The sequence below is a fragment of the Halichoerus grypus genome, chromosome 15 (genome assembly GCF_964656455.1).
Source record: "Halichoerus grypus chromosome 15, mHalGry1.hap1.1, whole genome shotgun sequence".
Lineage (NCBI taxonomy): Eukaryota > Metazoa > Chordata > Mammalia > Carnivora > Phocidae > Halichoerus > Halichoerus grypus.
Window position 1 is genome coordinate 45637889 of NC_135726.1, and position 21757 is coordinate 45659645.

Here is a 21757-nt window from a genome sequence, read left to right on the forward strand (position 1 = left end):
CAAAGTCACACCCTCCCTACCCTTCCCACACAGGGCTCCACAGTCACAATACCCACGGCGGCTCAGTCACAAAGCTCCCTATACTAGCACACAAAGTGGAATACCAGGTCACACAATCACAACCGCATACCCACTACAGGGACACAGTCACAGGTACCCCCCCCCAGTGTTACACACGGTCACACATGAACAATCATACCACGGGTACTCACAGTGTTATAAGCTAATCCACACCCGCACACACGGTATCACACACGTTCACAATCACACATACACACGTCACTTGACAGTCACAAAATTTCACCACCGCCCTTCCTCAGCCCCTTCTACCCGAACAGACTTAATATTCAGTTTCCGTCCCGGCGCCGGGCTCTGGGCTTTTTTCAACCTCGGTCTCCTCTGAAACGTGTCAGTGGCCGGAGCGCGCTGCTGAGAGACCACCACTCGCGTCTAAATAGAGCTCAGCTCAAAGCAGCCCGCCTCGCTGTGGGGAGGAGCGGCGGACGCGATGCCCCCTGGGAAATGTAGTTGAGCTCCGCGCTAGCGATGGAGAAGATGGCGCCCGGCTTGAGACCTGCCAGAGATGCCCCCCGGCCCCTCTCCCTGGCCTACCCTGAGGCACGAACTGTGCCCCGAAATGTGTCGGCGCTCCAGGGGTAGGTAGCCTTACACCTTGGCCCCTACTTGGAGTAAGCCCGGCATGCTTGAACTGAGTTTATTATAACCCAAGTACACCACTGCCCTCTCTCAAAGGCAGAGTTAACACAGGAAAGATTATTAAACTAAGTCCTGAGACTCGGACTACTTACACTCCTCCCCCAACCAGGGAGACAGTCCCACAAACTCTGGCGCAGGAAAGAAAGCGCGAAAAGCGGACTTGAACCCCTGAAACTTATGGGAAATGTAGTCCGCAGTCAGAAAAGTGGAGGACCGGCCAATACCGACAGATTCTGTCCGGTACTGAGCCCGGCTTGGCGGAGCCCAGGAGACCTCTGGGAGTGCTAGCCAGCCCAAGGAGTGCGCAGGCGCAGACTTTCTGGCTCGCCATAGTCGTCTTTGTCTGCGGGTGAGTGTGGTTTCGGCCTCGCAAGGCGCAGATCTGGGCGTGGGACCTGGGGTTCTGGGCTCAGAATCCGGTCAGGGAAGCTGTAGGGGAGGATTCTTAGAGCCTGCGACAGGGCTGGGGAGGCTGACGGGGAGGAATCGCTTTCTGTGACGTGCAGTGTTCAAAGCCTGTGCGGATGGGGGCAGGGGTACAGGAGGAAACTGGGGCGAGTTCGCGGGTGGGTGACGGAGGGTGTGAAAGGGTTGTAGAGGTACAACTTGCGTGAGAATTGCGTGGTTCCAAGTTTGTGAGGATGGATGGCTTGGTGAGCTTTATGGGGTAGTAACCTCAACCTCACTTTTCTCGTTTCTAAAATAATGATAATGAAGATGCATCTTTCTGGAGTATCCGTTTTTCTGAAAGAAAGGAAAATGGCTAAGACGAGAGATAAGTAATTTTTAAAGCGATTTTTATATAAAGGCAGACTGATTGTGGAGTTTATTTCCGAAAAACTTGTTATTGGATTACTAGACTCCCCTTGTGTATTGACTTTTCGTAATTCTTTGGAGGAACTTTGGTGAGCAGCTTTGAGAAGCCCTTGACTAAGGAGGAGCTTTAAGAGCTAGTTTCCACTAGTGTAGACAGCACAGAATTGTGAAGGATATTGTCCTGTCTTTGGTGCAGAGATATCAAGTAACTGATTTAAGACTCCCTTGTTTCTAAACGACGTGGCAGTGACTCGTAATTTGACCAGGTTTTCCCCAGACCAAATGGCGTTTGTAAATGTAGTGAAACAAATTGTCTTCTATCTAAAACACTTTCTTCCAGTATTCTATGACACTTAACATAATTTTCAATAAAATGAAAAGGTACCACGGTACAAAAATTCATATACACAAATAATAGCTTTGGTATATACAAAAAGTAATCAGTAATAGTTATGAAGGCAGTACTTTATTTACAACAGCGACAAGTCAGACAAAACACCTTGGGGTAAACAAGAAATGTATAAAATCTATATAACACTAAATTCTTTAGTTAACAAGACGCAAAAGAAGACTTGAACAAATGGAAATACATATCATATCTTAGATTTTAAAAGTCTACAAGGTATTTTGTTTTGTGAAGAAAGCTAAGTGCCTGTTTGGTAATACGTAATATACCACTTTTTTAGTTAAGTGGGAATAAGAATGTATATTTGTAGGTGCATAAAGAAACTTTTGAAGTTTACACAGAAAATAAAAAAGGTTGATGAGGAGGGAGATGTAACAGCTAGGGCAGGAGTAAGAATCACATTTTTGCTTGCCTGTTTGTAGATTTCCATTTTTAACTGGGATGGAGAAATTAATTTCTATGTTCACTCCATTACTTTTTAGATGTTTAGCACTGCCTCATTCTTGAATGTTTCCTTGACTTCCATTATACTACTTTCATTTGTATATTCTAGTCAAAACCAAGAAATAATCCTCCCCCACCAAAAAGCTCCATTAGTGACTTATGTTTCTGTTTACCCCTTAACTATTAGTGTTCCTAAGTTTCTCACTTTGATTATATATATGTAAAATATGTATTTATATATATATATGTATAAATATATATATTATCTCTAAGAACAAAATTCCATTGCTGTGGCTTCACCTGACAGGTGACTAACAAATGTCCATTCCTATTTGAGCCACGTCCTGAGCTACTGATTTCACATATCCAAATGCATAATGGACAGCTCCACTTTGAGGTTGCACAGGAACTTCAAACTCTTAAATTTATGCCCACAATGTTAGTACTGTTATCTCCTGTTTCCTGTGGTTTGCCTCCATCCATTTCCTCTTTGTATTACCTGTTTTGTCAGTTCATAACACTGTCCAGCCAGATTTGAAGCCTCTTATATCTGAGTAAGGGAAGAGCTTCTCAGTAAGTTTGACTCTTGTCTGTCACACCACATTACAAATTGGAGGCCCAGATTTCTTAATTACACATAATAAATGATAAATATGTATGTTTGCTGAATCAATGAATGACCATATAATTATAGGGCACTTAAAATATTTCATTTCTCCTAGAGTAACATAACCTAGGTAAAATATTAGGCTGCTAAAAATTTTTAGGAACGCTGACCATGACGAATACATGAATAACATCTTTTACATTTTATCCATATCATTTAAGGTTGGTGACTTCAGATTTATGAGAAAAGTGTTTTTATAGGGGAAAATGACATTCAGAACTGTGACTGTTCAATCAGGCGCAAGGCCACAAGTGACACCTGCTCTAATGTACCTGTTCAGGTTGTGATTCTGTAGAACTCTCACAACTCAGTCTTGTAATTTCTCTGTATCACCTAAATCCTGAAAATGACATTACCCATTTCTGAAATGTGTGGAGCCTTTTTTTTTTTTTCAAGATTTTATTTATTTGAGAGAGAGAGTGTGCACACACAGCAGGGGGGAGGGGCAGAGGGAAAGGGAAAAGCAGGCTCCCTGAAGAGCAGGGAGCCCTATGTGGGACTCAGTCCCAGGACCGATCATGACCTGAGCTGAAGGCAGACGCTTAACCAACTGAGCTACCCAGGTGCCCCTGTGTAGAGCCTTTAAATGGCATAATGGGTTTGGCTTGGGATGCAAAGTATAAATCCATGTGCTCACATGTATGCGTGTGCACCAGCTTCTAAGCCAAAGGGTCACCATTACTTTGTTTTTTTCACAGGCCAGGTTCCTTGTGCATCCACAGGAACTGCACTTGCCTTGTCCTTGAAAACCTCCCAAGAGTCCTATGGCCTCAACCTGAATTATGGGATGCTGCTTTGACCCTCAACAGTAACGTCCAAGTCCTGTGTCACTATTTAGAAGTTTAAGGCACCAGTTTAACAAGAAGATCAATGGATGACTGAGAGAGAAATGTAAAGGAGGTGCTATCTAGGTGAGTAAGAAAGAACCCAGCAGGTATCAGTGGGATAAAGGCTCATTACAGTTACTCAACCTGCAACCTCTGAAAAATTTTTTGAGGCAGTTGTCTTATCAGCCCTTGTCTTTTGGAGTAACAGTTGCTGGAAATTCTTTAGATACCTAAATAACATTCCCAGATAATCTTGCTTGATCAGTGCTTTTTTTTCTCAGATTCTGGGGGACTGGTTGCCCCTCTAACCTCTCTCTGGATGCCACCCTCTTCATTTGTAGTCTCAATTTGATAAATTTTATGACCTACATGTTGTGTTCTCCCTTTCACTAACATTCTCCATTTTTTATTTCCCCCTAAATGTCTAGACTCCTTCCCTTAAGCATTCATTCATCTTGCCAAGGATTACAAGATCTCTAGTCTTTCAAATCTTAGCATATAGATTCTTTTCTTTAAAATTGAACTTTCTGGGGATGCCTGGGTGGCTCAGGCGATTAATCATCCGACTCTTGATTTCGGCTCAGGTCATGATCTCAGGGTCATGGGATAGGGCCAGCATCGGACTCCACGCTAGGCATGGAGCCTGCTTGGGAGGGATTATCTCTCTCCCTCCCCCTCTCCCATCCCCTGCTTGCACTCTCCCTCTCTCAAAAAAAATTTTTTTTAAATAAAATTTAACTTTCTATCATTTCTCCCCACTTCCATTGTTATATATCTCAGAGTTGAATTTTATTTACCCCCTTATCCTTATTTCTTATTCTCTTCCTACCTCCAACTATCATAGCACAACATTTCTCCCCCTCCTGCTTTTTAACAATATAGCATGCTTGGAGATTTGTCCTGACTTCCTACGAGTTCACCTCTCTGTTACTTTTAAAAAGAAATAATACTATTCTCTTTAAAATCCAATACATATACTTAATAGAAAAGTAAAATAATGGGTATGTCTTCTCAGTCCTGGCCCTCACTTCTCCATTTCTGTTCCCCAGAAGCAGCCACTATTAACTGTGTATTCTTCTAAATATTTTTGTGAGTATACAAGGAGGCTTTCAAGCAGAACAATGACATGATTTAACTGTGACAAGAATAAACAGAGCTGTTGCTGTGTTGAGAGGAGTTATAAAGAGGCAAAGGCAAAGGTAGGAGGAAGAGTGAGGAGCCTATTAAATAATCCAGTCAAGACATGATGTGGCTTACACTTTGGTTGTCCTCGTGAGTGAGGATTATGAGAAATGGCCAGATGCTGACCATATTTTGAAGATAAAGCCAACAGGACATGGAGATGTAATAGGGTGTGATCTAGCAGACAGTTGTTCAAAGCTTGAGCAACTGGGAAAATGAGGTTGCTATTTAACAAGATGAGAAGAATTTGGGGGAGGTTCATTTGGGAGAACTAGAGTTTTGTCTGGGGCAGGGTAAATTATTAGATATCCAAGTGCAGATTTTGAGTAGCAAGTGGATATGTGAATCAGTTGGGGAAAGAGGTCCAGGCTAGTGATTAAATATTTTCAAAAATATTGTATCATAATGCACAAATGTCAAGCAAACTCTTAACTGTATTCTGTGGAAATGGTGACCTGTTAGAGTAGGGGTTGGCAAACTACAGCCTAGTACGTGTTTTTGTGAAGTTTTACTGAAACATGGCCACCTACAGTGCGTCTTGTCCATTCATTTTCTTATTATCTGTGGCTACTTTCATGCTACAGATGCCTGAGTTGAGCAGGCATCTGCAGATACATGATGTTATAAAGCATGAGACAGGACTAAAAAGTGTATCAGTCATGGTAAAGCTAAGTGACTATAATAAACCCAAAATGTACTGCTTTAAGGAATATAAGAATTGATTTCCTGGTCATATAATAGTTAACGTGGTGAGTAGTGAAGAGTTGCATGGTTGCTTTGGTTTTTGTGGTCCTTTAAGGATCCAGATTTCTTCCAGGTTGTCTCTTTTATCATTCAGTTGTGGTTGAAACTGTATCAGCAGTGCATTCCTGGTTCCAGCCAGGTGGAGGAGGGAGAAATCACCACGGTAGGGCAAGAAGTCAATAAACTTTTTCTGTAAAGGTCCAGGTAGTAAATACATAAGGCTTTGTAGACCATGGGATCTCTGCTACAACTACTCAAGTCAGACATTATAGCACAAAAGTAGTTTGTTTAGCATTAGACTATCCCGATTTCTATTTTGAAAATATTTTTTAAACCACAAGTTAAATGCTATTGAAAGAACCACTTTGCCTGATTTTCAGATGACGTTGCCTAGTTCAGTTCAGAATTTTACAGTATGAGGGCCACCTGGGTGGCTCAGTCAGTTAAGTGTCCGACTCTTGACGTTGGCTCAGGTCTTGATCTCGTGGTGGTGAGTTTGAGCCCTGCATCGGGCTCCACACTCAGTGAAGAGTCTGCTTGAGATTCTCTCTCTCCCTTTCCCCTTTTCCCCCCCAGCTCTCTGTCTTGCTCTCTAAAATAAGTCTTTAAAAAAATTTACAGTATGAAAAATTCAATTCTGATAAATACGTATGAAGTATGTTGATGTCATCCCTATAAAAATACAAGGAGTTTTAATTACCGAGATGTCATTTCTGTGTTTTCTTTTCCTTTTTATTTTTTTTAAGATTTTATTTATGCGAGAGAGAGAGCGCATGAGTGAGGGGAGGAAAAGAAGGGAAGGGAGAGGAAGAAGCAGACTGCACTTGAGCACGGAGCCCCATGCAGGGCTCAATCCCAGGACCCTGAGATCATGACCTGAGCTGAAACTAAGAGTCAGACGCTCAACCGACTAAGCCACCCAGGTGCCCCTGTGTTTTCTTTTACTAGGACTATAGTGGGTTGAGTCTTGATATATTCTGCATCATTCTTTTGCAAATATAATGAATTGGAAATTTTAAAATAAATGCTATTACTGTAATTTGTAAAACTTTAGTAAAATCCACAGGTTGAGCCATCTATGCCTTGGGCTTTGGGGTGATAAAATACTTTAACAATTGTCTCTTTTTTTTCTATGTTTACTTTTCTGTTTAGGATTTCTGTCTTTTCTGGTCTCAGTTTTCATAGGTTATATTTGGTTTTCAAATTTATTTGCATGGGATTGAGCAAATAATCTACAGTCCTTTTCTATCTATGGTTATTTCCAAATAATTTTTAGTTTTGTAATTTTGCTTTTATTCCTCTTTAGTTTTTACCTAAGAATCAACTTATGAATTTATTATTGTTTTTCTGTTTGTAATAATTAATTTATCTTTACTAATTTTTCTGTTTTTCTTTTATTATTTATTTTTTAGAGAGAGAGAGTGAGAGAGCATGTGGTGGGAGGGGCAGAGGGAGAAGGAGAGAGAATCCCAAGCAGGCTCCTTGCTCAGTGCAGAGCCCAATGCAGGGCTCAGTCTCATGACCCTGAGATCATGACCTGAGCTGAAATCAAGAGTCAGACAACTGACTGAGCCACCCAATTTTTCTGTTTTTCTTATATTTACTTTTCCTTATTGTAATTCCTTAGTTTGCTTACTTTGTTATTTCTTTTTAAAATAATGTAAACATTTATGTTAAAACTTATACAGGCATTTTTTGAAATGTATTCTATGGGCTCTGATATATGTTTTTTTCTGAATTTTTCTGACTATTCTGCAATTTATTTTAATTTTCTCTTTGACCAAAGTGTTTGTTGAAGCCAGTACATTTTGAAATTTACAAGTGAAAATTTGTTTTTCTATTGTAATTGTTTTTACTCAAGTATTTTGTCTGTCCTTTTCCACATTGTGGAATATTTGAAGTTTTATAGGCATTATATGGGCTGATTTTAAGAATGTTCTGTGAGCCTTTAAAAAGGTGGTTTTAAAACTGATCAGCTCTTGGGGTGCCTGGGTGGCTCAGTCGTTAAGCGTCTACCTTCGGCTCAGGTCATGATCCCAGGGTCCTGGGATCGAGCCCCACATCGGGCTCCCTGCTCGGCCAGGAGCCTGCTTCTCCCTCTCCTTGTGTTCCCACTCCCCCTGCTTGTGTTCCCTCTCTAGCTGTCTCTCTCTCTGTCAAATAAAAAAAAAACAACTGATTAGCTCTTGGGGCGCCTGGGTGGCTCAGTCATTAAGCGTCTGCCTTCTGCTCAGGTCATGATCCCAGAGTCCTGGGATCGAGCCCCGCATCGGGCTTCCTGCTCAGCGGGAAGCCTGCTTCTCCCTCTCCCACTGCCCCTGCTTGGGTTCCCTCTCTCGCTGTCTCTCTGTCAAATAAATAAATAAAAAATCTTTAAAAAAACACAACTGATTAGCTCTGTGTTATAAATTAGTATATGTTTTTATTTAATGTTCCTATTTTTAGTGTATTCTATTTTATGGATTTGATGCTTAAGGAAAGGTAGTCTTCTCAGTTACTAATGTGTTTTTGTGTCTTGGATTTCTGTGGTTTATGTATTCATGATTATCTTCTTTTATCTTTATTCTTTATTTTCAGCATTTCTGATATTGTTTTAGATGTGTATCTTGTATGTATAGAGTTTAGGTGCCTTTGTTATATCAGTTAAACCTTACCATGTGTCAAAATCATCTGGAGGGCTTTTTAAATACAGATTACTGGGCCTTACTGGCAGATTTTCTGATTCAGGAGTTATGTGTTGGAGCCTGAGAATTTTCTGTATGAGTCTGTTTTAGTCTTTTTCTTTTAATAGTTCTTTTTATTTTAGTTTTATTTATTGAGAGGAACAATATGGTTAGTATTGGTTCTCATATTTAATATTATGCATTGTTTTAAATTTGACCTCATTTTTTTTATCCTTTACTGTAGGATCTTTGATTTCCTTGTCTTGGGTATATATGTCTTTCCTTCTAAAAATTTGGAAAGCTTATTATATTATTTTATAGTATTCTCTTGGTTGCCTTTATATTCATAACTTTCTTAGTCTTCATCCTTCATTTCTTTAGTCCCCACTAAGTAGTGATGTGTATTTTATACATTAGTATGTTTGCAGTCTCCCTCCTCTCTTTACCACACAGTTGGTGATTGCGATTATTATTCCAGTTTTAAATAGGATCAGCTGCATCCTTCTTACCTCCCCCTTCATATATATGAAATTATTTGTGTCTTTGCCTTTGATTGTGCAGTAATCCATCTATCAAAGTCCATTGTTTACCCTTGAGCTTCATTTTTATTAAAATGTATCTTCATTATCACTTTTAGCTCAGTTTCTCTAATCTTTCTACTCCCATACCACATTATGTCTTTCAGAGCAACATGGATCCTAAGTATATACTCTCTTATATTTTTATTTTTCACTTTCATGTTTAAGACCTACATTGGAGCTCATTGAAAGGCCAGTATTTTACCCTTTGGATCTGCAGTCTTGAACACATGCAAAATGATTATTAAATAATTAGTGATTATTGTAGAGCTTCAAGTGTGGATTTACATTTTCAGCTTTATTGAGGAATAATTTACAGAAAATAAAAGTCACTCCCCCTTTAAGTATATTATTTGATAAATTTGGTAATTGTATATAGGCATAAAATGAACACCAAAACAAACATACAGAACAGATTCATCAACAGTTCTTTGTGCCCCTTTGCAGTTGAACCACGCCCCTCTCCCATCCCTGGTGATCACTAATTGACTTTATGTACTATAGCTTGCTGTTTCTAGAATTTCATATAAATGTGGTCATGTAGTGCATAATCTTTAGCATTTAATTTCTTTGACTTAGTTTTACATTTTTGAAATTAATTCATGTTGTGTAGATTAATATTTCATTCCTTTTTATTGCTGACTGTTATTATAAGTGTGGACATAATTTGTCTATTCACCAGTTGATAGACATTTAGATTACTTCCATTTTGGGCCATTATGAATAATGCTATTATGAACATTCATATACTAAGTCTTTGTGTGAACATACATATTCATTTTTCTTAAATAAATGACTAGGAGTAGGGCTGCTGCATAGAATATTAAGTGTATATTTAACTTTATAAAATACTCTCAGATTGTATTCCAAAGTAATTGAACCATTTTTATCCCCACCTACTACCATCATTGAGAGTTATAGTTGCTTCACATTCTCACACTTGGATTGGCAGTTGTTTTACCCTTAGCCATTTTAGTGGATGTGTAATCTATCTCACTGGGTGTTTTTTGTTTTTTAAGATTTTATTTATTTAAGAGAGAGAGAATGAACAGGACGGAGGGGCAGAGGGAGAAGCAGACTCCCCGCTGAGCAGGGAGCCCAACGTGGGACTTGATCCCAGGACCCTGAGGTCATGACCTGAGCCAAAGGCAGATGCTTAACCAACTGAGCCACCCAGGCGCCCCTCACTGGGATTTTAATATGCATTTCTGATCACTAGTTAAGATGAACGTCTAATGTACTTATTGGCCATTCATATATCTGATTTTGTGAAATGTCTATTCTAGTCTCTTACCCATTTATTTTTTTATTTTTTTTTTTTTAAAGATTTTATTTATTTATTTGACAGAGAGAGAGATAGCGAGAGCAGGAACACAAGCAGGGGGAGTGGGAGAGGGAGAAGCAGGCTTCCCGCTGAGCAGGGAGCCCGATGTGGGACTCGATCCCAGGACCCTGGGATCATGACCTGAGCCGAAGGCAGACGCTTAACGACTGAGCCACCCAGGCGCCCTAGTCTCTTACCCATTTAAAAAACTAGATTATCTTTTTGAGTTTTAGGAGTTCTATGTATTTTGGATATGAGCCCTTTATCAGTTTCTGCCAGTCTGGCTTTTCTTTTTGTTAAGTGTGTTTTTGAAGGGCATTAGTTTTTAATTTTGATGAAGTCTACCATTTTTTCTTTTTATATTAATAGTTTTTAACACTTATGTTGAGGTCTTTGATTCAGTTTGAGTAAGTTTTTGCATATGGCATACAGTAAAGGTTGAGGGCTTTTGTTTTCTAATTATGTAAATTATAGCACTGATATGAGTGACAGCATATTACTAGAGTCAATTCTTGCAATGATTTATAAGAAAATCAGGAGGGGCACCTGGCTGGCTCAGTCTGAGCATGGGACTTTCATCTGAGGTTTTTAAGTTTGAGCCCCATGTTGGGTGCAGAGATTACTTAAAAATAAGATCTTTAAAAAAGAAAGAAAGAATGAGGATAAAATTTTGAGAGGGACAAGACAGATCAGGATCACATTGAAGATTTCCAGTTAGTGGACAGGAAGCAATTATAAAAGAAAGAATTCAGAGGGGGTACCAGAAAAGAGCTCTTCACAAAAGAAGAGCTTTGGTGCCACTTATTTCAGGCATAATGAAAGGAAAACGAATGAAAACTGAAATTGATGGCAATGACAGTTTCTGTATCTAAAAATGATAGTATCAGTAATCAGAACACTGCAGTAAATCAGATTTCAAAGCAAAAATGGCTGTTTTCTGGCCTATTTTCCTTTTTTCATTAAATCTGTGTACTTTGCTGTTTAGCCATGTGAAACTCAGTTGCAACCAGATAAAAAGAGCAGTCTAGTTACTATACAATTATAGATCAGTTCAAGTTGAAAGGCTCAAGTCAAGGACATCTCTGTAGGTATAACAAATAGGGGCTTTTAAAAGTGAAATAGGGGGCGCCTGGCTGGCTCAGTGAGAGGAGTGTGCGACTCTTGACCTCAGGGTTATGAATTCAAGTCCCACATGGGGTGTAGATATTACTTAAAAAAATAAAATACTTTTTAAAAAAAAAGTGAAATAGGATTATAGTTATGCTTGCTCCATCCTTCCTCACCCACAGTTCCTACTGCACATAGGCAACTACTTTCAACTCATTTAACTGAGTCTACTGATGTTTATTCCCACATTTTATACAGCTATTTTACCTACTTTTGATTTAACCATTTTAAAACAGTATAAGCTTGGGAGCACCTGGCTGGCTTAGTTGGTAGAGCATGCGACTCTCGATCTCGGGGTTGTAAGTTCAAGCCCCACACTGGGTGTAGAGATTACGTAAAAATAAAATCTTTTATGGGCACCTGTGTGGTGCAGTTGGTTAAGTGTCCAACTCTTGGGTTTCAGCTTAGGTGGGGATCTCATCTCAGGGTTCTGAGATCAAGCTCCCTATAGGGCTCTGCACTCAGCGTAGAGTCTTCTTAAGATTCTCTTCTCCCCCTGCTCTCTCTAACAAATAAAATCTTTTAAAATACATCATTTATATATGTAATCTGATTGGTAACATGCAGGGATCCAGAAAATTTCCTGCATTCATTTTGCTTTGTATTTTCTCTGGAACTCCTTTAGGAAATGTTGAACCTCCACAAACCCAGGAATTTTCCAATCATTATTTCTTTCTCCCTTCCTTCTTTCCATTCTTCTTTTTTTTGATTCTGGGAGATTTCCTGGAATTTTTCCCCCCAAACTATTGAATTTTTGAGGTCAACATTATATTGTTTATTTCTAAAAAGCACTTCTTTATAGAACCCTGTTAATATTTCAGTGCTATACAACCTCTTAGCTTTCTGTAATACTAATTATAGTATTGTATGTGTGTGTTCTTTCGTTCCTGTCTTTGTTTTTTCCTATTTGTTTTGATCTGTCTTTCACCTCAGGGCTTTCATCAAATTTTTTGATCTTTAGTGTTATATTAATATTTAACATTGAGGTACCTGAATTATTACTGTAATCTATGTGCATGGTTGGGGCTTGTAAAATAATGGGCTTCACTGTGCACCATTCAGTCAGATATCTAGATGTTTCTTTTATATGACTCTATATGTTAATATCTATAAATGCTCTCATGGTCTTCTCATTTTTTCAGAAAAGAACCCTTCCATTGTCTGACACCAGCAACCACCAGCATTTCTAACAAGCAGCAGTAGAAAGGGGTTGGGACCCTAATCTGCATATGAACTTTTACTTATTACCTTCTTTTTAATATGTTACTCTAATCTTCTTTGCCTATCATCACTAAATTTGGAGCCTCCCAGTTATACCATCAGCTGCTGCTTTTATAATCATTTTTATAAATCTCACCTTCCACTCACCCAGTCTCTCCAGTTATAGAGCCTTTGTGTTGACAGCTGTGTCACAAATTACCTTGCTTCTAGGTGGCATCCTCTTCTGCTGGCTTTTTATTTAAGTCATTCAATTCTGCTGTTAATTTATAGTTCTTTATTTGCTTTCCTTTCAGAATTTCCTAAAATTTTTCATCCACTGGTGTCTCCTCAACCTCTTAATGTTTATGAGTATATGCCCTTCATCCTCTTACTGTCATTTTAATGGAGTTTCAGAAAGATATAGAATCTTACTTAACCACACATCCTTTTTAATAATTCTTCAGTTCATTTTATTTTTTTTTCCCCCTTCATCCTAGGCTCTCCCAGTTTTATGTTTTTGTCCTTTCATCCTGTTTGTCACCTGTTCTTTATGTTTTATTTTACTTATTTATAAAGTGTACAAAGTTACATTTAAAAGCAGTTTAAGGGGTACCTGAGTGCCTCAGTCAATTAAGTGTCCAACTCTTGATCTCAGCTCAGGTCTTGATCCCAGGGTTGTGAGTTCAAGCCCCACATTGGGCCCCATGCTATTAAAAAAAATAAATAAAACATAAAAAAAGTAATAATAAAAGCAGTTTAAGCTACATGTACCTGTGAATGTTATTTGTATTTAAGCTTTCTTTTATACTGGTAGACTAGGTTTGAAATAAAGAGTCTATTTTACAATACCATATTTCTGATATTTTATTAATAATACTGGGAAAAATCACAAGTATAGTGATGTTGATGGTGATGACAGCTACTTTATTGGATTTTTACTACATGCCAGGTATGGCATGTTATTAGCTCTTTTCAATGATTTTTTTTTTTTAATTCCCTTTTAGAAAAGGCCTGGGAAATTTATAAATAGATAAAGACACAACATGGAAGACATGTGAGTTAAGTCTCCTTCTCCATGAAAATACAGCTAAGAAAAAACTCAGAAAACCTGGGTAACAGAAAAGTATTTCCTCTGAACACAGACATTGATTAAGACTATATTTCTATGTATGGGACTTAGTTTAAGGGAATTTAGAACATAATTTATACTTAAATATAAGAGAAGCTAAGAAAGAAGCATTAAGAATACAATGATGTCCTATATTTCATCCCAATCTGTAATTGTCTAATCTCAGTATAAGCAATGTAAAGTCTTTCATCATAAATTCAACTTCATTAGATACCTGAGGATTAATATTGAAGAGAAACCATATGAATTTCATGAATGTGGAAAAGCGTTTATCTATGTCACGTGTCAAGAGATACTGAGAAATTCTTGTTGGAAAAAATATCTGTGCATGGTAAGAATGTTGGAAAGCCTTCAGCCTGAAGCAGATCTCCTTCAGCATGACCAGATTCATAGTAGAGAGAAACCTCATGAATGCAATGAATGTGGAAAAACCTTTAGCCTGAAGCAAAACCTCATAGAGCATAAGAAAATGCATACTGGAGAAAAATCACATGAATGTACTGAGTGTGGTAAAGTATTCTCTCGAGTCTCATCCCTTACTCTACATTTGAGAAGTCATACAGGAAAGAAACCATATAAATGTAATAAATGTGGAAAAGCCTTCAGCCAGAAAAGAAACTTCCTTTCTCATCAGAAACATCATACTGGAGAGAAACTTTATGAATGTGGGAAAGCTTCTATTCAGATGCCAGGCCTCATTAAACACCAGAGAAATAATACTGGAAACAAACCCTATGCATGTAAGGAATGTGGAAAGGCCTTCAATGGCAAATCATATCTCACTGAGCATGAGAAAATTCATACGGGAGAGAAACCATTTGAATGTAATCAATGTGGAAGAGCCTTCAGCCAGAAGCAATACCTCATTAAACATCAGAATATCCACAGTGGAAAGAAACCCTTTAAATGTAATGAATGTGGAAAAGCCTTTAGCCAGAAGGAAAACCTCATTATCCATCAAAGAATACATACTGGAGAGAAACCTTATGAATGCAAAGGATGTGGGAAAGCTTTCATTCAGAAGTCAAGCCTCATTAGACACCAGAGAAGTCATACAGGAGAGAAACCCTATATATGTAAAGAATGTGGGAAAGCCTTCAGTGGCAAATCAAATCTCACTGAGCATGAGAAAATTCATATTGGAGAAAAACCCTATAAATGTAATGAATGTGGAACAATCTTTAGGCAGAAGCAATACCTCATTAAACATCACAATATTCATACAGGAGAGAAACCCTATGAATGTAATAAATGTGGAAAAGCCTTCTCTCGAATCACATCACTCATTGTACATGTGAGAATTCATACAGGTGATAAACCTTATGAATGTAAAATATGTGGGAAGGCCTTCTGTCAAAGCTCATCTCTTACTGTTCATATGAGAAGCCATACAGGTGAGAAGCCCTATGGTTGTAATGAATGTGGGAAAGCCTTCTCTCAGTTCTCAACTCTTGCTCTACACATGAGAATCCATACTGGAGAAAAACCTTATCAGTGTAGTGAATGTGGGAAAGCTTTTAGCCAGAAGTCACATCATATTAGACACCAGAGAATTCATACTCACTAAAGCTCTATGAATGCCTTGAATTTAGGAAAACTTTCATCAGAACTCACACTTTAATGGTATACTGAAAATTCATTTTATAATAGTGACATGAATGTGGAAAATACTTCAACAACTCAAAACTTAAATACTAACAATTTTAATAAGTATTATAGTATCATGAAAACCTATACTCCCAGAACTCCCACAACAAACATTGTTAATGATATACTTTTAGGAGCAATCTCATTGACGTAAGGATACAGTCATGAACACTAATCAGCATGGTTCTGGAAGGCCTACCTGATGCATTAAGAGGTATAAAGATTTGACATTAAGAGACAAAACTGTCATTTAAAAAATGTTTTGCTATATATGTAATCAAAATTATTTGTTCTTGATTCATTTGTAGAAATCGGAGATTGGGACAGAATATTGTATTCAGAAACATGCATGCCTTTATGGGGAATTGTTAATTGATAGAGGTGGTATCACAGGTTGGTAGAGAAATTAAATCATGGATGATTCAAAAAATGGTCTCAGGGTAACTGACTCTTCATGTGGAAAAATATTAGATCTCTGCTGTAGTAATACATTAAAGTATTTATTATGAAATCCAAAAGTATTGAAGACTAGAATGCAAAAAGCAAAATTTAGTAATATAAGAATTTTATAGGAGAGTGTTTTTAAAACCTTGGGGTAGGAGAGAATTTCTAAAATAGATTCCAGGATACTCACTCTTGAGTATACATGCATATTCCCAAGAAACTGATACATGTACCTAGGGAGTCATGTATCTTTATGTTCATTGAAGCATGAATTACATTAGCAATGGCTGTTGTTTGTGAAATGGATAATAAAATGTGATATAGGCACACAGTAGAATATTCTCTAGTAGTTAAATATAACAGGTTATATATAAGAGAAAGACCCGAAAAGTCATGTAGAGTAAAAACAATGAAGGGATAAATATAATCGTAACTGTGAATATTAAATCAACACTAACAAACACTAGTATTAAGCATTGATTATGGATAAACATTTTTATGTAAAACTGAAGAATGGATTGGAAAGATACACACTCAATTCCCAAAGGTGGTTGCCTCTAGAAAGAATGGTAGTGGAAAAGAAATGGGACCAAGCATGGTAGTTAAAGGATACTTCAGTTTTGTATCTAAACACCTATCATTAAAAAGAAATAAAGATTCCAAGTAAATATAACAAAATGTTAGTTACCTCTGGGTTGTGGTAATATATGTGTTCTATTGTTTGTGCTATTTCTGAAAATTAAAAAAAATAAAGATAGGAGTAGGAAAGCTGTACATGGAGTACATGTAATAACAGACTCACAATCCCAGATAACTAATATTTTATAGGAAATATTTCTAAAATCATATCTTTACTATAAGTCATTTTTTAAAATTGGGATGGTAGCTTAATTTAAATTTACTCTTGCATGTGACATCACTAATCTGTGTGATCTCTACTTAGAAGTTATAGCATTTGATTGTGCAACAGGTTGGTATTACATACATTTAAGGATCATACCATACCATTTAATAATACATGCACAGACTTGATATTAAGAATTGGTTTTTACTGAAACATTTATCAGAAACTTTAAAAGTCCACATAGCCAGTATTGGCATTAAGGATTTGGTATTTTAAAATGAGGAAACCAAGTTACCCTTAATTTTTAAATATGCCACTGAGTAAAATGTCAACTCTTGCATTTCACCTTCAATTTTAACCTCATTTTTTTCTCTATTCTGCCAAATATACTCAACCAATACCCCCTGTTTGTTTCTTTGGGGAAAATGGTGCTAAAAAGGAGATCTGAGACCTAAACAATATTCTTTTATTTGAAGCAAATCTTTTTGAGGATTTTTGTTTACTCGGTCCCTTTCCACAACAACTTGACATATAAAAAGTTGTTAGTGCTCTTTTTGAATAGTGATAAAAATGGGTATCCAACATTTAAACCTTAGGCATATTTCAAATATATCAATTTCTTGTAAATTCAAAATAATGAAATGCTAATAGAACCATACTACTATACTGCTTGTTAATGGTTTTGAAGGTTAGTCTTGAGATAACATTATAAATGTCAGGGATTGATTTCCTGGGGTAATATACCCAAATAACATGTGTATCTACATGAATCTAAATTATCCTCTATTTTCTTCCATTCCTCATTAAGCATTCCCCTCACATTTCTTAAGTGTTTTGCTTGCCTTTGAGCTTGTGCAGCTTTGAACTAAGAACTCTCAATTCAGACCAAACTAGGAGGATTACCTTTTGGTGCCTGTAGTTGGTTAGTGCCAAGGTGCAACAACAATAAATAGGATATCACATAGAGTAAGATGAGTAATATCTGAGTACTATCACAGATATTTTGACATTTCACTATAAATAGTGTCAAATTTACTGACATCCCCCTATTGATTCGACTTTTTGCTAGTTATTTGCCACCACAAACAATACTACAGTAAACACTCTTAAAATCAGACCTTAAATTTCAGATGTTTTTATTTCTAGGGGATAGGTTACAGGCAAGAGAGTGTTAGATCAAAGGACGTATGCGATTATTTTATTTTAAGAGGTGTTATTAGTCATTTTCAAAAACACAACTTTCCTCTAACCCTGCAACAGATGGTAACATACTACTTAAATTCATATTTGTCTGATGAGTGTAACCACTTGCTCCTAGCTTCTCTGTAAATTTTCATATTGTTAGCTCATTTTGAAGTCCTCTTTATGTATTAGACATTAGGACTTTGTCTAATTTTTGTCATAAAAATGATTTTTCCATAAAAATACCCTAAATTTCTGTGTAACTAGATATGTATTAATTTTTTCTAAGCTTATGGATTAAGAAGATATTTTAATCTCTAGATTGTAGATTTCTTAGGTTTTCTTGCAAGTTAATGTTTGCATTTTTCAATATGTAAATATTAGTCCATTTAGAACTTAATTTTTAATGTCATATGAAATGAGGATTCCTTGTTATTTTCTTCCAGATGGGTTTCCAGTTATACAAGCACAATTTGTTAAAATAACCCATCTATTCAGCAGCCAGTCACACAGTTCTGACACCAACTTGTGGTGTCCCCCAGCAGCAATCACAGATTTGAACGAGCAATCAAAAAAAACAGAACAGGCTTTAACAAAGTTTATTATTAGCCTTCCCTGACACACACAAAAACCAAACTACAAAAAAACAAAACAAACAAACGAAAACAAAATCGCCTTCACAATACTACAACTGCCCAAGCAAGCACGGCTTCCAGGGCCTCTGCCCTGCTCAGGGGAGAGGTCAGAATGGGTGTGGTTCACCTAAGCACTGGGAAACATTAACATTCTCATCCAGGACGTCTTATGATAACCCACTACTGCAACTGCATGGTGTGCCCCCATGCAGCACACCCAGTTGTAACACTGATACCCACTTAAGCACAGGGAAGCTGCTGCCTTGGTTTCCCAAGACTTATGATGCCTTAGTCACATAGGCTATCGATGTCTACATGCCAAGTCACAGCGCCCCCAACCCCATCCAGGTACAGGATACACATGAGGAATCTACAGTAGTATTTTCATCAAGGAAACTGGCAGAAAATCAAATCTAAGGTCATCTTTCCAGACAAGGGTCAGTGGGAGAGGCCTATTCAGAATTAAGAATACCAATACCATCCTTTCCTATTCAACTGAAACTCAGATATGTAATCCTTTAACCACATGATTTTTTCCTCATTCAACTGAAACTGCCTTGTACTTTCATTTATACCAAGACCTATTTTCTGTATTCTCTTGTTTCACTAATCTATTTTTCTACTTCTATACTAATACCATATTAATTGATAAATTGATTTAACATTAGCCTTATTGTATTTTGATACTGCATAATAGACCAGCTCCTCCTTGCTGTTTTTCATAGTTTTATTGGCTATTCTAAGTTAATTTTCTTCCTATATAAATGAAGACTGTGTTCTCAAAATACAAAAACCCTTTGATATTCTAGTTGGAACTGCATTAAATTTATATATTTATTTTGGGAGAAATGACATTTTTTATTTTAAGTCTTTCTGACCCAAATCATAGTGTGCCTTTGCATTTGTTCAAACTATAATCATGTCTTTCAGCATGAGGGTCCTAAACAAAGTAATTTGAATGCCATCCCTGCTTAATATTATATTTTGAAAAGTTTGTCAGTTCGGTGAATGAGGAGAATCCCTATTATGAACTAAACGTTTGTAGCCCACTCAGAATTCATACTTTGAAGCCCTGATCCCTAGTGTGATGGTATTTGGAGATGGGGCTATAAGGAAGTAATTAGGTTTAGATTAGGTCATGAGGGTGGGACACATGATGGGAAGAGTACCCATATATAGAAGTGGAAGAGAGAGACTGTAAGAAGAGATTTCTTTCCATGTGTATACACTGAGGAAAGGTCATGTGAGTGTAGCACAGTGAGAAAGCAGCTGTCTACACCAAGAATTGGACCTTCACCAGGATTTGCCAGCACTTTGATGTTGGAATTTCCCAGCCTCTAGAACTGTAAGAAATAAATGTCTGTTATTTAAACCACGCAGTCTGTGGTATTTTGTTATAATGCTTGAGCTAAGACAATCCCTTTTCTGCTTAATTCTCCTGTGCTCCTAATATGTGGTAAGACAATAGCACTTTTCATTAGGAGAGTAAAATCCCAACTACATTATTAATAAGGTCTGTAATTTTTAGCAATTTATAAAACTTCCCCCACCTTATTCATTTAAAAATAAAAATTGTTGGAACAGGAAAAGTGAAAAATACAGTTCCTGGGGTGACATCTTGAAAATGTTGAACTAGGAATCCCCAAGCTATCATTCCCCTACAGAAACTGGAAAAAAACCAAAAACTTCCTGAACCAACTTTGTAGTATCTCTGGAAAACAGCTGTTTATAGAAACAAGCAAATGCCCAAACAAGTCAAACGCCATCTTCAAATGTTAGTAATCTTTTGTCATTTTTATTCTTGCCCCAACTCTCCCAGGTGTGGTATTGATATGGTCTTGAGCAGGTGGCAACCCAGTTTCCCCCCTCAAACTGGAGGAAGCAGAATGGACCATGTTTGCAAATTATTGTATACATCCGTTCTAACCTGTCTTGAGGATACATGAAGGAATGATGCAAGCATCATCTGTTTCACATTACTCAGTGCAGGTGGGAAAAGGAGCAGGAACTGCTCATAAAACCTACAAGGTGGGGACCCCTGGGTGGCTCAGTCAGTTAAGCGTCTGCCTTTGGCTCAGGTCATGATCCCAGGGTCCTGAGATCGAGTCCTGCATCGGCCTCTCTGCTCCGCGGGGAGCCTGCTTCTCCCTCTGCTTCTGTCTCTCATGAATAAATAAATAAAATCTTTAAAAAAAAAAAAAAACCTACAAGGTGGACTACAAATCCAAAGTCTGATTGTTAAGATTAGGGAAGTGGAAATGTATAGTCAGGGAGCAGGGTGAGGGTCAGTGGATGGAAAAATTCTAAGAGGAAACACCAGGGGTAAGGGTGTTCTGGCTAAACCAACCAAAGAGGATTCCTGCTGAAGGCAGGCCAGCATGATCACACAGCACCTAGGAGAAGGTGGAGGATGAGGAACTTGATCAGATATCAAGGATGATCACGTATTAAGGGTAGAGGGTTCTAGTTAAACTGACTGAGGATTCTTACTAAATCTTGATTTTATAAATAAGTGCACAGATAGGTCTAGAAGGTTCAGGAGTCTAAAGTGTGGTCAAAGAATCTTTGTCACTGAATTGGCACTTGGGCAAAACAAGACCTTGGGGTTAATTTTACTAATGTGCTATTAATGACCCATTTCAGAGACTTCTGGAGACAAACTATACATGCCCATTAGCTGTTCAAAAGGATGTCCTGGGGGTACCTGGGTGGCTCAGTCGGTTAAGTGTCTGCCTTTAGCTCAGGTCATGATCCTGGGGAGTCTACTTCTCCCTCTCCCCGCCCCCCACTCGTGCTCTATCTCCCTCTCTCTCTCAAATAAATAATCTTTAAAAACAAGACAAAACAAAAAAACAAAAGGATGTCCTAGGTAGCAAGAGTTAGTATGGATGCACTGATCTCAAGAAGATGCAGGCAAGACTATACTAATAAACTATTAAACTATTGATTTCAGAGGGTTATAACCAGCCAGATCCACTGAATTAACAGAAGAAAAAGCTTGGGAATGTTAGTGGAGAATGCATCTTCCCCACTCATCTATTCTTCAAGAGGAGAGATTTTTTTTCCCTAAATACTCCTGGCTTCTTGTCCTACTTTTTATTTCTCTTCTGGAGAGGTAAAGCAAAATAGTTGATTAGAGAA

At 37.7% G+C, this 21757-nt stretch overlaps 2 protein-coding genes across 4 annotated transcripts in view; both read left to right on the forward strand.

The window, feature by feature from the left end:
• The first annotated feature begins 943 nt into the window (after positions 1-943).
• On the forward strand, positions 944-19988 carry ZNF260 (zinc finger protein 260). 2 transcript variants are annotated; one of them, XM_078063336.1, is made up of 2 exons: positions 944-1066; positions 13740-19988. In XM_078063336.1, exon 2 carries the CDS (start codon positions 14193-14195, stop codon positions 15429-15431), a length of 1239 nt encoding a protein of 412 aa, XP_077919462.1. In that variant the 5' UTR covers positions 944-1066; positions 13740-14192; the 3' UTR covers positions 15432-19988. The 2 variants fall into 2 exon arrangements, with proteins under 2 accessions (XP_077919462.1, XP_035923967.1); XM_036068074.2 differs by lacking the exon at positions 944-1066 and adding an exon at positions 3821-3961.
• The window catches only part of LOC118520200 (uncharacterized), a 98643-nt gene continuing 80739 nt past the window's right edge, over positions 3854-21757 (forward strand). For both annotated transcript variants that reach the window (XM_078063298.1, XM_078063300.1), the window contains exon 1: positions 3854-3961. The gene's annotated coding sequence lies outside the window, so the exon portion shown is untranslated. The remainder of the gene's footprint in view (positions 3962-21757) is intronic.